Below are 15888 nucleotides of genomic sequence, written 5' to 3'. Positions count from 1 at the left end.
AAGCTAACTTGGCCACATGCATGTTTTAACAACCCATCCTAACTCAGTTTGGGTTTGAATTTGAGACTCTGGCTTTAGACATAAAGTGCAAAATTGGTGTTTGCTCTTGCTTATTCTTCCTTCTCTTGTAAAACAAGATTAGTGCATTAATAGACATGCTTAAAATTGATGGCTTTTGATGGCATTCATCTTGGATATGAAGAAACAGAATGTTCTAGGCTTTCTTTGTCAGGTGCTGTTTGAATTTCTGATTTCAAAATCTACGCAGGAATCCTCTTTGAAGGATGAAGAAAGAACATACAGTTTCATCAATAAGGAAAATAAAATGGAACCACATGTCTGGTTTCTCTGTATAACTCTAGTGGCATAAAGTAACTGAGGTGATACTGTCACCTTGAAAAAGGGATCCTGTTAGTGGCAGGTGTTTTCCTTTTGGATCTGACGGACGTGATCAAATTAGGGACTGAATGTTACTTTTTTTTAGCTTCTACAAAAACAACTGCATTCCAAAAACCATGTAACTTTTAGAAACTGTCTATACTATAATCTGATTTTCTGCTTATTATTATAACTGTATTATCTTTAACAATAATACAACACTTAAAGAAACCTCAAACAAAAGCAACAAAGAAAACCTCCTTTGAAGTATTTATGGAACAGGTATCTACAGAAATACCTGTATATAGCTGAAATATCTGTGTGTGTGTGTGTGTGTGTATATATATATATATATAAAATTAATTGTGACAAAGTGTTAAATTTGGTTTAAAAACGAACAAAACCATAGTTGTGAATGTGGATAGTGAAGAAATTGAGTGCTGCAGAAATGATCTAAGGTTTGGATTATGAGAGGCTTTCAGCACTGCTTGAAGCATAACTGACTGGTTCTGTGTATCAGTAATTACCATAAGACTTACATCCTACCTTTTTAAGCAAAAAACCTTCTCAATTGCGAGATGAGGCATGCAGCTTGCGATTTACAGCCTTAACTCCACAAGGTAGTGTGTGGCCAAAATCAGCCTTTTGGGAGGCTGAGGATTATAACCTAGTAGCAAATGAAAATACTTGAATAATTTGCCAACCTGCTTGATTTCTTTGATTTCATTTTTTTTTTCAGTGCAGTTCTATTATGCTTAACATATGTTATCTGGGGAAAATGACTTGTGTTCTGCTTTTTGAGCAAACTTTGCCTTTATTCTACCATCTGAGGAGGTATTGGATTTTCTGTGCTTCTGTATCTCAGCAGACAGTGGCACTCGAGTCTTTGGATTTAAGTTGATTGGCGGGGGGAGGCACAACAGTAGTGCTGTTTTAAAACTGTGTTTTGGAGGTTTTAGTGTATCAGTGGTGTATGACTTTCAAACATGATGATGATTAACTCTTCCTATATAGGTCTGAAATCACCAGAAGAACCACTGGTGTATTTACCGCCAAAGGATGCCTTACCTAATGACCCCCGGGTAATAAATAGACCGAGAAGTTCTGATTATCAGTTTCCATACTCTCCATTTTCAGACACACAAAAGGGGACAGCAGAAGATGGACTTTATACAAGACAAGTGGAGAAACTTGAAGATCAGTGTGGGCTAGCAGATCACCCTTTTACAACTAAGCATTCCATTAGTGCGATAATAGAGACTACACTCTTAGAAGAGTATAATATCTTTGCAAGAAAGATTCAGGACATTTTGCAGCAAAAGAATATTGCCTATGTTAGTGGTGTGTCCACACCAGTCTTCTCTGCCCGAGAGAGGATAAAGAGACTTTCTGAATACATATGTTTACAGGCATCAGAGATTTCTGTCCAAGAATATATAGAGACGCTGAGTGAGAAGCTGAATAGTGTTATTTTGTCCTCTTCGTGTGTTAGACATACTCCACCGATTTATTCTAGTCCTGAATCAGCAGAAGCGGTTAATAATGCTGCACTGAATCCTCCACCCGACGTGTTACCTGTTTGCAGGGACTCTGACATGGCGTTGTTATCAGAGCCGTTGTGTAATAACGTGGTGGAAGATCTGGATTCTAAAGAGCAGCATTTGTCAAGCTTACCTTTGGTGAAGGAGGAAATAGAACGTGGCCATGCTAAAACAGAGGATATGTCGGCATCTGATCAGACCTCTTCCAGTGGTGATCTGATGGACCCACCAGAAAAGACACAGAAATCCCCAGAGAACTTAAACATTTCAACCCAACCAGCCCTTTCTGATTTTATAAGCCAGTTAAAACCTGAAGTATTTAACAGTTTGGTCAAAATTATTAAAGATGTACAGAAGAACACTGTGAAATTTTATATTCATGAAGAGGAGGAAAGCGTTCTCTGCAAAGAAATCAAGGTAAGTATGTTCCAGTTCAATCTGTCTCTAGTGTTAAAATAGAGAAGAGTGCCTTTCAAACCAGAATGGATAAAGCTGGACTTGCACACACAAGGCAGTCTGAAATTTGTTTCAGAAAAGGATGAATTGTGAACGTAGGCTGTGTTGTCCCATTTCTCTTTTGAGCTTCTGAGGTAGTCTTGCTTGTATTTAGCTTCTATGCAAGTCTTTTTCTTACAGCTGGAAAGCAGAACAGGCTGTAGTTTGGCTCTTCCTGAAGATACTGACAGGGGGGCAGCCTAATGGAAAAAAGATAAGGGCAAAACCGTGCTAGCTTACCGCTTTAGAAAGAATATATGAAAAGTCAGTGTGTGTGGGTTTTGGTTTGTGGTTTGGTTTGGTTTTTTTCCCCTCCAGTTAATAGTCCAGGTAACTTTTGGAGATTACTGTTCTTCTGTATTTACATGTTTATGATGAAAGTGAAATAATAAAAACTTCTGACTTGACTTGAAAACTCCCGCAGTTTCGATAGGCTGTCAGTTGGCGATTTATGTGCGATTCTGTACGAATGGCTGACGTGGTGAAACAGCCTGTTTCTGTGTTGCTACATCCTTCTGATGAAGGTATCAGAAAGACAAGGAAACCAGTCCTGAAACTGATCTGAATAGAAAACTTACTTAACATGGTCATCATGTGGGGATTGTTTTGGCCAAACGACCTATTCACTTTTTCTTCCCCATCTTCTCTTTCTGTGCTGTTAGGAATACCTTACAAAACTAGGTAATACAGAGTGCCATCCAGAACAGTTCCTTAAAAGAAGAGCTGCTTTAGATAAACTGTTGATAATTATCCAAAATGAAGACATCGCCAACCTCATCCATAAGGTATTTCACATAAGTGAACGTGTAGTAGAGCAAGTGACTGTTAACCATAGTGAGACAGGCTCATTTTGAGCAAGGCTACATGCTCGTAACAACAGAGCATTTCAATGTTGTCCTGTGCTTAGTTGCCATTTGAAGAAACAACAGTAGTTGTGGTAAATACCATGTCTTGTTCCATCTTATACCCGTAACTTCTTCCACATCTGTGTATGTGCTAATGCACATTTAGTCTCAGTAGTTGTAAAGTTGCACAGAGGCCTGAGTAGTTCTGTGATGCGCTAACGGCAAGGAAGGCAGCTCTCCCGTTACCTCAGGTGTTTGCACTGCTGTGGCTTATGAACCTGGGCTGGACAGAAAGTAAAATGATTCTGAGCACTCAGCCTCTGTTGTCTCATTCCTGTAATGTTTTTGAGAGAGCACCTCTCTCCCCAGGCAAGAGAACAAATACTCATTCTTTGAGAATGTGTTTTGAAGTCTGACAGTTGGTACTAATAAGTAGGAAAGTTCTATAGTTCCTGTTTTTGTATGAGCTTTGGTACACATCTCTAATTTATAACATCTTTAAACAGATACCTGGCCTAGTAACTTTGAAGAGGCTTTCGTGTGTCAGCTTTGCGGGTGTCGACAGTTTGGATGATGTGAAAAATCACACGTACAATGAATTGTTTGTGTCTGGTGGTTTTGTTGTGTCAGATGAATCTGTCCTTAATCCAGAGTCCATCACTACAGGTAAGTATGATGCTTTCTGAAGCTTTAAAGCACAGACAAAAAAAGCCTGACATTTTTAGTATATGAGAGAGATGCCATATGCATTGCAGTGAAGAATCAAGTCTTTTAATTTCCAGGTCTTCTATCTTATTTTTTGGTGAGGTTTTTTTTTTCTGAGAACTTCAGCTAATTCAGTCTTTATCTCAGTGGGCTTTTTGGAGAAGATGTTTCTTGGGAACATGTGAACTTGGAGATCTTGTCTTTCTAAGTTTGTGTCAGATTGTGTAGTTATGTATCTGAGACCTTTTATCCCTTACTACTCACTCCCCAAATATGCTAGAAAAAAAAATACCTAAAAACTACATTCTTTCACTTTTTATTTGAAATCAAATATTTAACGAAATTACCAGTTTTAAAAAATACATTTTAGCAAGGCAGATCATGTATGATGGAATTCAACTTTTAGGTAAGCAGTTACTGCTGTTAGGCATCAGACCTACAAAAAAGCAGCTCAATTTTGAAATCTTGGCTAATCTGCTAGGAAGAAAACCTAAAGTACTACGCTAACGTTCACAGTTGTGTAACTATACTTTGATGAGAACAGAAAGAAGCTTTATGTATATACTGAAGGAGTATTTTCAGTTTGTACACCACAAAGTTTAACTTCCATTTCGTATCTCCAAAACAGATAAACTAAAACAGTTCTTAAAGTTTCTGGAGGATCTCAATACCCCAGATGGGAAATGGCAGTGGAAAGTCCACTGCAAAATACAAAAAAAACTGAAAGAGCTGGGGAGGTAAGTAGCGTTCTTCAGATACCAGTTGTTGAAACCCTTTAATGATGCTCTCCAAGACCCAGTTAAGTAGAATGTACTCTTACGTTTGTCTTTTGACTTAATATTTACACTGAGCTTAAATCAGGTATCTTCCTAATAGTGCATTTTTTCCTCATTGTAGAATGAACGCTAATGCCCTGAGTCTGCTGACCCTTCTGAACACCTGTCAAAAGAAGCACTTGGTTGAGATTCTGTCTTACCATAACTGTGATTCTCAAACTCGAAATGCTCCAGAATTAGACTGTCTTATCAGGCTTCAGGCTCAAAACATACAGCAGAGACATGTTGTCTTCCTAACAGGTAAACCCCAAATTTATGAATACTTCTCTCCCTCTTTCGGTAATAGGTGCTAAATATTAATACAAAATCTCCTTTTATGTATTCAGAAAAGAGTCTCAAAACACTTTCAGCCTATGTTGATAATGGAATAGTGGTTGCCACTGTTGATGACTTTATGCAAAATTTTAAAAGTCTCGTTGGGTATCACAACTCGGTTACTGAAGAAAACAGCCTTCCTCCCTCTGATGCTCACAAAAGACAATCAGGTAATATTAAACACACTTACGCTTCCTTTAGCTGATCAGATGTGTGGGGTGGAGGTCCCTGAAATAGTGAGCCTTTGCTCTTGTAAACAAACACTACAGATGGCAAGGAAAACCCAACTCTCAAGCTACTCCTTTTCTATTTTAAACAATGGGGGGAAAAGCAGCTGGGATGAAGCACCAAAGGAGATCTGACATACAGAATTTCAGGCCAATATGGTATTGGAGGAAGTGAGACATATGCCAGAGTGGTGTAACTGTTCTCGGGGAAAGGATAAACTTAATGAAGCTTTTAGAAGCTAACAAAAGGGCTGAGGTGTCAGTAGTTAGTTGTACTCCGTTAATTGTCTGATCAAATACTCACCTACTGTGTAACTTTAGATGCTGTTTTGACATTAACCCCTTTGGAGCTGGGAGTTGGGATTTCCCAACACTAAACATGAACACAATGCGCAGAAGCTTTTAGCATCGGACTAACTGGACACTCACACAGAGGGTTAAGTGTGCATGTTGAGTAAGTGAACACGAGTGGCAGAAGACCAAGACTTAAGTGATATTGGACCTGAAGCGTAACACTCTGTGAGTAGTGTATAGCTTTTCTAACAAAAGTTGGTATTTCAATAGAACAGGACTTTCTCTTCTTTTAATGTAGTTCTTGTAGAAAACGATGGAAAGGATGAGGAGGACATGTCTCTGGATTCAGAGGATGAAACATCACAAATAGAAATCTGCAATGATGCCTCCAAGTATGATACTCATTTGGAAGCTTTGCAGACAAAGGCCAAGGGCTCCCATGGAGTAGATGCAAAAGAACACTGCTTATCAGTTACAGAGTTATCTCCTGAAGCACAAATTGGCTTGATGGAAAAGACTTCTAAAATTGACTTGGAAGAGATACAGCCAATTACTCCAGTTTCTACAACATGCTCTGCTGAAGGAGAAAAACACAGTTCAGTTGAACAAACTCCTTTCAGTAACTTCCAGGTTTATAGTAGACAATTAAACATGTCCCACCAGTTCAGTCACTTTAACGTACTCACACATCAGACTTTCCTGGGAACAACATACCCAATTTCTTCTGCAAGTCAAAACCAAGAAGGGGGCAATTATTTTCTATCTGCTTACAGTCAGAGCATGGACACAGAAAAGTCCTTGTCGCCTGGTGGTTGGGATATCAATTGTGATTCTTCCAGGTCATACTCAAAACAGAAATAAACTCCTGAGTCTCTTTTTGTAAGTTGCTGTGGACTTTTCTGTTTCTAAAATGGTGGGATGACAATTTCTATTTTATTCTGGAACAAAATGTTTCTTGTCCTTTATCTCAAATGTTTTCTTGTCTTATTTAAATCCTGATGGCCTGTACCTGTTGGAAGCATCTGAAAATTGAAATAAATATATATATTTTTTAACATTTACTGTACTTGAATTATCGTTTGTTGGCACTTTTAAGTTTCTACATTTGTATTTGACCTGTACCTGGGCTTCAGTTTGAGGTCTGTTTTAATGTAAAATGGAATGTTTGCCTAAAATATGTGAAATGGCGAGGGTTTTGTTTTGGTTTTGTTTTTTAAACTGTTAAGAGTATCCAAATCACTTTTCTTTACATAAATCTCAAAGTTATGTATTTATTTGACATTTGACACAAGTTTTGTACAAATGTTTTTACATAGCTCTAAGGCAGTGTAGTTATTTTAATGACTATACTGGATTTTGTCTAAATACCTCAATTAGAGTAACCAATGGTGCAGTTCCATTACAAAAATAAAATAAACTCGTAATGCACAAGGGACTTGCTAACACATCGCCGTGTCTGTGGTTTTTATCTTGTTTATCTAGTATGTGGGAAACAAATCCAAACTTTATTCCATGAATCGCAGTTATCTTTGCATTTGATTTTGATACTCCATGGTTATTACAGCATCCTCAGAGTGATCTTACAGCTTTTATCTTGCTGTTGTAATTACCGTAATCCTGGTTTTAATGGCTGTGATAGTTCAATTTGCATTAGAAAAACCTTGATCCTCTCCCACTGTAGCACAATCATTACTGGCACTTTCCTATTTTTTTTTCCCCCTCAAACTACAGAGTTTTAGATGTTTCTTAATCTTGCCCTTTTTAATTTCATATCTGCTGCATTATAAACTTATTTTTCCCCAATGATCACTTGATTGGCTCATTTGGTACATCATCTTCTGACTCGGCCCTCTCAGGAAGAGCAGCTGGCAGGAACTAGCTGCGCCCTTGTTACTACAGTGCTGGTTTTGCTTGTGCTGAAACGCTTGACCCCTCTGGTGACTGCTCTTGTCGGATGTTTGGGTTGTTTTGTTTGTTTGTTTGTTTGTTTTCTGTTTGTAATTTGATTTTAGTGCCTTTTATGCAGGATGTGCGGTTTAGTACCAGCTGACATTGTTTGAAACTACATGGCTCTAAACCAGTTGGGACAAACAGTATTGGATAAAAAAGGGCAGCTTTGAACAAACAAAACCCCATGGACTTGTCTGTAAAGGTGAATGTCTCTCCTTCTGTTAAGAGTTGTTTCTTGGTTTAGATAGGTACTGGTTTGGTTGTGACTAGTGCAGTCCCACCAAACATGGCAAATAAATAAGCTTTTTTCAAAAAAACCTCCCTTGTATCAAGAAGCCCCAATGGATTTTGTGAAGAACTGTTCTACCACATAAAACCTCTAGTGCAGACTCTTGCCTACTGCGTGGCTTGGTGCACAGTTGGGAGGGAAGAGGAGCACCGTTAGTCCCTTGGCTACTGCTGTGAGATACCTTCCGAGTCAGGTTATGGCTAAGAACTGCTGCTGCTGGGAGGAATCTCAGTTTGGATGTTCTGTGATGTTCATCATACGATATCACAGCACAACTGACATGAATTCAGGTTATTTATCTCCAGAGATCTAGAAGAGAAACGGTTTCACCCCAGATCATCCTGTCTTTTGAAGACTACAAGCAAATTACTCTCAACGTTTTATTCTGACTGGAAGCACCGAATACTGGTCAGATCTTGTTTACAAGAAAATTCCTTAAACAGAGTTCTCCTGCCTTGGGCCTTGCCCACTATAAGGGTAAGTGCTGCTGTTCTGTTTTAATTGAGAGCTGGGGGTGGGGGGGGGGAAGTTTATAGCTAGCACTTCTGTGGTCTTAAAATCTGGGGTTACTTGAGTTAATATACATTGTCTAAGCTTAAAAACTGTCCGAGTAGTTAAGTAAAAGCAGTTTCATATATCACAGAATCACATATAGTTAAAAATACCAACAAAGTCTACCTGAGCCATTCAGAATACAGCTTAATATTTTTATTTATCAAAATACATACACTGAGTTCTACAAAAAACCCACCTAACACTTTAAATACAGTGTTTTGGTGGTTTATATTAAACAGACACATGTCTTCAGGTAGCATGAAGACCATTCTAAAGACCCACCCCATCATTAGTTTAATGTATGTTCAATATGAAAAGCAACATGACCCTGTAATTATCAAAATTCACATAATTTAAGTCTTTCATAAAAAAGAGACAGGTAGTTCATAATTAATTACAGTAGCAAACAAAGTGCTGTGCATTGACGTTTTAATGATTCAGGACATTTGCAAGTACCTCTCAAAATGGTAAAACAAAGTTCTCTTCTTGAGCTATAGAGGGAATCAGAGCAGTCTCCAACTCCTTCTGCTTCTGCAGGAGGCCCTGAAATAAATGGAATATAAATGTGAATGTTCGGTCTTCCTCATGCAGCTTGACTGAAGCAAGTGTCTCTTTCATATTTTAAAACACTTGTTAAGGCTCAGTGCTTTTTAAATATACAGCTTAAAGCAGGATAACACAATGCATTCAGTAGAGAGGGAACTCAAGCTTTCTTGTCTTCTACAAAAGACCTGTGGTGTGACTGAAATGGAAGCAGTCCTGTTTCTGGGGATGACTATGCAGAGCAAAAATGACTTTTCCATTTTATGTATTTAACTTGCTCGCCCCTCGGTGCATTGTCACTACATTTGTGGTATTCTGGTAAAATAAAAAACCCTGATGGCTGCCAGCTTTTAGTCTTTCCATCAATTACACTCCAGTGTAAAGGACAGCATTACCATTTGAACTAGAACAGTGTCAGATGTTTCAGGATATGTGTATTTACTCTCAAAAGGTAAGGGGTTCCTGCTTCATTAATAGCTCCTGTACGTACTAGACAATGGAGGAAAAAACCGGTAATAAAAAAAAACTTGGAAGTGTATCCTTGGCTACTGAAAGACTAACCTTAACATTAGTTTTTAGCCACTGTTCAAGACCTGAATATATATGATGCATCAAAAATGTCCCCAAGCTCCTGTCGATCTCAAGCTTGCCAACATAGATACTATCACCTTAAACCTCTTTAAGTGTCCGAGGCTTTTGTTCACCTCAGCAAGCACAAGGATCAAATTGTGCTTTGAAGCTGGCTTTACTCTTAACCAAAATACCACTGGCAAATGAAGCCTGAATACAAAATGCTTAACAGCTGTAGATATTTAACAAAAATGTTAATGAGCATTAGGGAAGACGAGATCTAGTCCAACCTATTTGGAAGCCATTAGAAACTGGCGACCTTTCAGTATTCAAGGGTCACCATTTTTCTTAGTACCTGGGGAGAGCCATAGCCCTTTACTTGCACAGGAACTGCCCTCCTCCTGAAGCATGACGTACATATGGCAGAACTCTGTCTTTCCAAAGGACAGCAGGTAATTACTAGCGTTAACTACTAGTAGTTTTGTTGTACTTAAGTCTGTCAAATTTTCTTCTCTTCATTTTTATAATTTCTACAATTTTTCTCTTTTAAGGCAAAGAAAAATAAATATTGCTGCTAGCAATAAAGTACTTTTAGTATGGAACCATTCAAAACCAAGGTAAGATACACTGAAACACGTTTACCTTAAGAGTTCTTGGCGAATGAAATGCAAACCTAAAAGTAAATGTGATTTTTTTTTTTATTTTTTTTTTTGGTCTTACAGTCCCCTGTGAGGCCATTTGAAGCATAAAAGGAAACTTTATATGATCGTCCAGACCTGCTGTTTGAATCTGCTGTGGGCCACGCCTTGCTGCCAACAGGTAGGTTATCAAATTCACTCATGTTTTAGTAACTAGATATCTGACAGTGTATTTCCCAGTATTCTGACTCCAATTAGGAAAACATGTAACTTCACAGTTACCAGCTATAATCTTTTGTGCTTCTTTAATTTACTGCACTGTGGATCCTTAAAGACAGTCTTAACATATTCAAAATCCTTCTGGCAATCCTGGAGATCTCATAATTACCAGTAATTTATTACAAATAGAACAAGGCACAAAAACATACACAGGCTTTTGTCTCAGGAGCTCTTCTGTGTGCAGCATTAAACTACATTTCATTTTGTATTCGTTCACTAAATCTAGCTGATTGACAAACCTGAATTTTACTGTTACATGTTCATAAAAGAATAGCTACCTTGGAAGGATTCTGTAAGTTTTCACACTTCAAATTTGCAAATTACAGTGTTTTTCCAGGACTGACACGAGTACTGTCCCACTAACTCTTCTGCACCAACCACACTGCTGTGCCAAGACCAGCTTCCCCATGAAATGCAGAAGTGAAATTTCATTAACCAGGGTTCTAGTGTTTTGTTGAAATACTATTCTTTCTCCCCTTCAAAGTGAAACACTCTTACTATAAACAACCCTAGCCTCAAAACCTGCAGACTAAATAAAGCCATTCCTCTTGGTTTCAAGTTTTCTCAGGTACTCCAGTGTTTCATAGCTAATCTAAGGACTGAGTCCACAGTCTCTCTCTCTCTCTCAGGACAGTCCAAAGATGGAATGCAGGAAAAGCAAAATCAGTAAGAGTGAAAAAAAGTAGAGGACAGGGCCCAAAATTTATCATATATGATGGAAAAATGAATTAAAGACTAATGCTTATTGAATACATAATAGTTTGCAATGTTCATTTTGATTTAGTACATATATACATACGTGTTTATCCACTAACTTTTTACTTACCTGGCGTAATTCTGACAATCCTTTGAGAATTGCTTGTTGTCTCTCTCTAACTACCTCGGGATTTAGAAGAGGATCTCTAACATGATCAGAGCTAAAAATCTGTCGTGGCGTTTGGTAAGAATCTAAAAGTAAATGTATATCAAATCAGTTAACAATATTCTTTGTCAATTTTGTTTTCATTTTGACACAATAGATTTTCACAGCTTGTGAAAATCAGGTTTTGACTGCTATTAGATTATGATTACTATTTGAACAACACTCAGATTCCTAAACCCAAATCTATATGCAATAATACCAGAGAAATGCAATCATACTTCATTAAAGGTAAACAGACAGAGAAAAGAATAAGAAATTTTGTTGCTTTTGTGAATTTTTAAAAAACTCTTTCTGTGGTTTTTAGTTTTTTGTTTTTCTAAATACACAGTATCATTTGGTTGCACAGGCTTTCAGTACAGTGCTGTGAGACACGTGGAGTACTGCAAAATTCAGTAAAAACAAATACCCAATTGAATAAATTGTAGTACTTTCAACTAAATCACTGTAACATTTCTTGTCTTCTACATGAATCAGTTCACAATACATTTCAGTACCATTCAACTGTCGATACTGTGCGTCATGTGTTGAAGGTCTAGTCACTGGTGCATCTGGATCAAGATAATATACTTCATTTGTTCGAACATACGGAATAAATTGTGAAGAGGGAGGTCTTCCAGCTTCTGGAACGGCAGGAGGGGAGCTCCTCTGCTGTGTATCTGTCTTGATATTTTTCTCTCTTCTACTGTTGTTGTTACGCACCAGGAAATTAGCAGCGTGTATCTGTTTTTGTTGTACTTGGTGTAATCTGTTCTTAACTGCTGGAACAGGTGGGGATTCAGATCTGTATGAAACAATTTCAGTTTAAAAAACCACCAAACAATACTTAAGTAATGTGATTAATTTTCTCAAATAATGGAGACAAAGAATCCTCAGAGGACTGGACCTTTGCTCATTTACTCTGCTTTTATACCTGCAGTATGTCTAGTTTTGTGTATTTTTAATAGTAGATAATTAGATGCATCTAAATTCTTAAAAAAAAAAATCAGGAAAGAAAAGCGTGCACATTTCACTATTAATGTATTTATACACTTCATTAATGCAGAGTACTGACGTACCTTTCTTCATTCAAATGATTCTTATGTAATTGTTCTTCCTAGGAGAAAACCAAGAAAATCAAATGTAAAATAAAAAGCTCCCTGTTTTTTATATTAAAAGCTTTCATTCTTCAAGACAAGTTTGTTCTGAAATTCCAAAAGGACTGTTTGACCTGTGTTCAGGAGAAAGGTATTTATCAAAGACTTGCATTAAAGAGACTTGTATTGTCTATGAACTAAACTAAACAAATTACAGGAGCATTTGTTCCAGTTTTCTATGTCTTTGGCAGCTCTAAGCGCTATTAAAGTAGTGTATATATTTTCCAATGACCTTGGAAGGCTGCATTTATAAACCTGAAAGGTTCATCCCAAGATAATGATTATCAAAGGAAAGGTCATGTTTCTAAATATAGTCAGTAGAAGTTTTCTATTTACATGAGAAATACCAACCACACTGTCCCATGCTGCTTATGGTATCAGACAATGCTTACTTATTTTAAAATTAATTGCCCCATTTCTCAGGTATAAAATTCTTGAACATTTACCTTTTAATGACGTAAGCACAAAACTCAGATTTACCATTAACCTCAAATAAACCAAGAAACTCAGTTTACCACATGAATAAATCTTTAAAGATACCTATGTGAGCAATTATGTATTTACATATGCTTTTATTTAACACCCACAGCTTCTAAAATAGGTGTATGTAGCCACACTAAACAAACAGCTAAACAGAACTGAAGTGGTCACCTTTCCTACACTAGATGTTTTCCTATTGGAAGTTGTGAGAAAGTGAGGTGTTTATGCACACATATGTACATCCATACATACAGAGAGGGAGAGAGAAGCATTAATGTATTTGACAGTATTTTCTTTAAGTGAAAACTGTTTTTGCCTAGCCACAAGCTATACCCATACATGCTGACTGCAAATGGAGAAGGAATGACTGCGCTGAGAAGGATGCATTTTAATGACAATAGAGAACATCCTCAGTAATCCATATTCTTTGTTTCTTGAGGCAGGTACTCCTATACCTCCACCATCACCACATAATGACTGGACAAATAAGCAAGTCAGCAATTTAATTCTATCCTGCATGCTGCTTTCAATCCAGCTCCCTGTTTACACAATGAATTGATGCTAATGAATAAATGAAAGAGAATAAACACTTAGGAAGATTGAAATAACAGCAATAGGTAAGTCACAAAATCTGAATATATTCTCCTGATGATGAACAAAACAATGCTGTAATACCATTCTTCACACAAAGGACAGCAATAGGAAAATTCTCAAAGCTTGAGTTACCTGAATTCCCATCCAGGCAAAACCACATGGAACAAAAGTCTTAAAAATACATATAATTGTTGTTAAAGACCAAACAATTACCTTTCTGACTCTCTGTCCCTTATTCTTTATATTTATTTCTTCGTGAGGTGAAGGAGACCTGTCTGAAAAACCACCTTTTTTTGGGCAGAGATTCCCAGGGGTATTTCTTTCTACCAGCTGAAGCAGCTCCATTTGTCGTCTGACTTTGTTTTCTTCCCTTTGTTTCTGTAGCTGTTTAGGGTATCGTTCTGATGCTGGAATGTATCTTTTCCCAGGCTTGTTTATGTTCCAGTCATGTTTTTTGCTGCATTTTTCTGAAGGCTTAATTTGTCTTTCTTTTCTTGCATATTGTTCATATAGGTGATTGTAAATGCCACCATTCTCTTTTCCTGAGATTTTATTTTTATCCATATAGTGCATTTCCTTCTGGTATTTTTTGCTGCTGGAGGTTTCTTTATATTCTATAGAAATATCAGGCGATCCGCAACACACGGTTCTTTCCTCAGCTGACTCGCTGTATGCTGAAGTATTAAAGTCATCTAAAAAAAGTACATATATTTTAACTCCAAGTCTAAGATATTCAAATTACTTGACTTTTGTATGCATATCAACTACCATTAGTGATTTCATTAAAAATGGGTTGTTACAGTTTTAGAATGTTTTTTATTCTTTTTGATGTTGAAGAGAGATAGGACCAACAGAAGCAAACTCAATAAGGAGGGGGGAAAAAAAAAATTGGAGAACAAAATCAAGTCACTGTAAAGCAAAATAATTTATGTAAAATGAAACTAAGTTATTTTAAAATGTAGAATTCTATTTCTGTCATGGTACCCAGTGGGAAAGAGCAAAACACAGCTTCTCTTTAATTTTTCAGCAGGCCAATGGTTTGGTCATATTCACAGCACTACTGGGAATAACTTGCTTTCCTCATCCTTGTCTTCCAATGGAAATACTTTGTTCAATTTTTAAATTACTAACAATCCAGCTTCTTTCTTTACTGAAGGTGCACGTACAAAACCAGTAATTTGTAAACTCTAGAAATTCGCAGTAAAATTTCTACCTGTACTGTCAAAACTAAAATAATTGTTGCTTAAGCAAACAGAAGTAAAATAAAGCTTCCATTCACAAGTGATAGGAAGCTAATAAATTCCTAAATAGAAGGCATAAAGTGACTGTAAGTTTCAAACGAATCTGCTCACTCACACCTCACCTACAACACTAACAGATGCAGACAAGGTTTGATCTGGGTTTTATAATGGTGTGATACAAAATCAAGGTACAGACTGGAAAGTCCTCTATCTAGATGGACCTGCAATTTTGTCAAGTATTTAGCAAGAATTATAAAACACTTTTCTAAACATTTGAATGTAAACTCTCATTTTCTAATGAGTCCAATTTTCTAATTGCAAAATTCTTGACAATGTTTCTGCCAACATTTTCAAGGATTCACTAGGAACCCAGCCCTGCTTGCTACCAAACAACATTACACAGACCTGTGAACATCCACACTGAAGACTACTACAAATACATGTTTGAATGCCTTAATAAACTGAGTCCTGCATGGCTTGTGACCATGACTAAGTCAACACTGTATTTCAGACTAGGTGATTTGAGTCTGTAACTGGTAAGTAACAACTTCACAGACATATAATTTATTTAGAAGAATATAGTGATATATTGTAATATTCCAACATGCCTGTGTCTATCCAAGTACTTCCTTCTAGTTTTATTCCATTCTGAATGAATGGCAGTGATTTGGCCCTAAAGCTGTTTCACAAATATGTTGTTCTACAGTCTTTTTAAGGTGCATCAGAGTAGCTAAACTTAAGGGCTGCATACCTGTCTGTACAGCTGTGTCTTTCCGAGGAGAAGTATGCTGATCAATGTCGCTTTTAATCTCATCAGAAAAATTATTACTTTGATGTGAAAAGTCAGTCTTACAATTTTCAAATTCTGTATTGCCTAAAAAGCAGTAAGTAAAATTGTTCAATTTAGTAACATAAGTTCCATTTAAACCATGCTATCAAGTTATCAGACTGTTGTGCTTTAGAACTCAAAAGGAGACTGAGAACTATGGTTCAGATCCTAATACTCTCCCTTTTTACTGGAAATCAAATCAACAGCACATAGGTCTGAATATTCCCTA

The 15888-nt window shown here is 37.1% G+C and overlaps 2 protein-coding genes across 3 annotated transcripts in view; one reads left to right on the top strand and one right to left on the bottom strand.

Moving 5' to 3' along the window:
* The window catches only part of TASOR (transcription activation suppressor), a 29848-nt gene extending 23046 nt beyond the window's left edge, over nucleotides 1-6802 (top strand). The window contains exons 18-24 of one of the 2 annotated variants that reach the window (XM_029086244.1): nucleotides 1516-2336; nucleotides 3077-3199; nucleotides 3766-3925; nucleotides 4593-4701; nucleotides 4862-5040; nucleotides 5127-5285; nucleotides 5935-6802. In XM_029086244.1, coding sequence (XP_028942077.1) covers nucleotides 1516-2336; nucleotides 3077-3199; nucleotides 3766-3925; nucleotides 4593-4701; nucleotides 4862-5040; nucleotides 5127-5285; nucleotides 5935-6497 — 2114 coding nt within the window. In that variant the 3' untranslated portion in view covers nucleotides 6498-6802. Of the gene's footprint in view, nucleotides 1-1392; nucleotides 2337-3076; nucleotides 3200-3765; nucleotides 3926-4592; nucleotides 4702-4861; nucleotides 5041-5126; nucleotides 5286-5934 lie in introns of both variants that reach the window. The other variant, XM_029086243.1, reaches the window with a different exon arrangement.
* Nucleotides 6803-8889: 2087 nt separating this feature from the next.
* Nucleotides 8890-15888, bottom strand: part of CCDC66 (coiled-coil domain containing 66) — a 19021-nt gene continuing 12022 nt past the window's right edge. Inside the window, exons 13-18 of the mRNA XM_010173062.1 lie at nucleotides 15582-15704; nucleotides 13803-14281; nucleotides 12438-12475; nucleotides 11877-12163; nucleotides 11287-11408; nucleotides 8890-8973 (exon numbers count right to left, since the gene is read on the bottom strand). Of these exons, the coding sequence (XP_010171364.1) occupies nucleotides 8890-8973; nucleotides 11287-11408; nucleotides 11877-12163; nucleotides 12438-12475; nucleotides 13803-14281; nucleotides 15582-15704 (1133 nt within the window). The remainder of the gene's footprint in view (nucleotides 8974-11286; nucleotides 11409-11876; nucleotides 12164-12437; nucleotides 12476-13802; nucleotides 14282-15581; nucleotides 15705-15888) is intronic.

Source organism: Antrostomus carolinensis, unplaced genomic scaffold (assembly GCF_000700745.2).
Source record: "Antrostomus carolinensis isolate BGI_N321 unplaced genomic scaffold, ASM70074v2 scaffold11188, whole genome shotgun sequence".
Lineage (NCBI taxonomy): Eukaryota > Metazoa > Chordata > Aves > Caprimulgiformes > Caprimulgidae > Antrostomus > Antrostomus carolinensis.
Note: the sequence above shows the minus strand (reverse complement) of the source record. Positions and strands in the feature narration are given on the sequence as shown.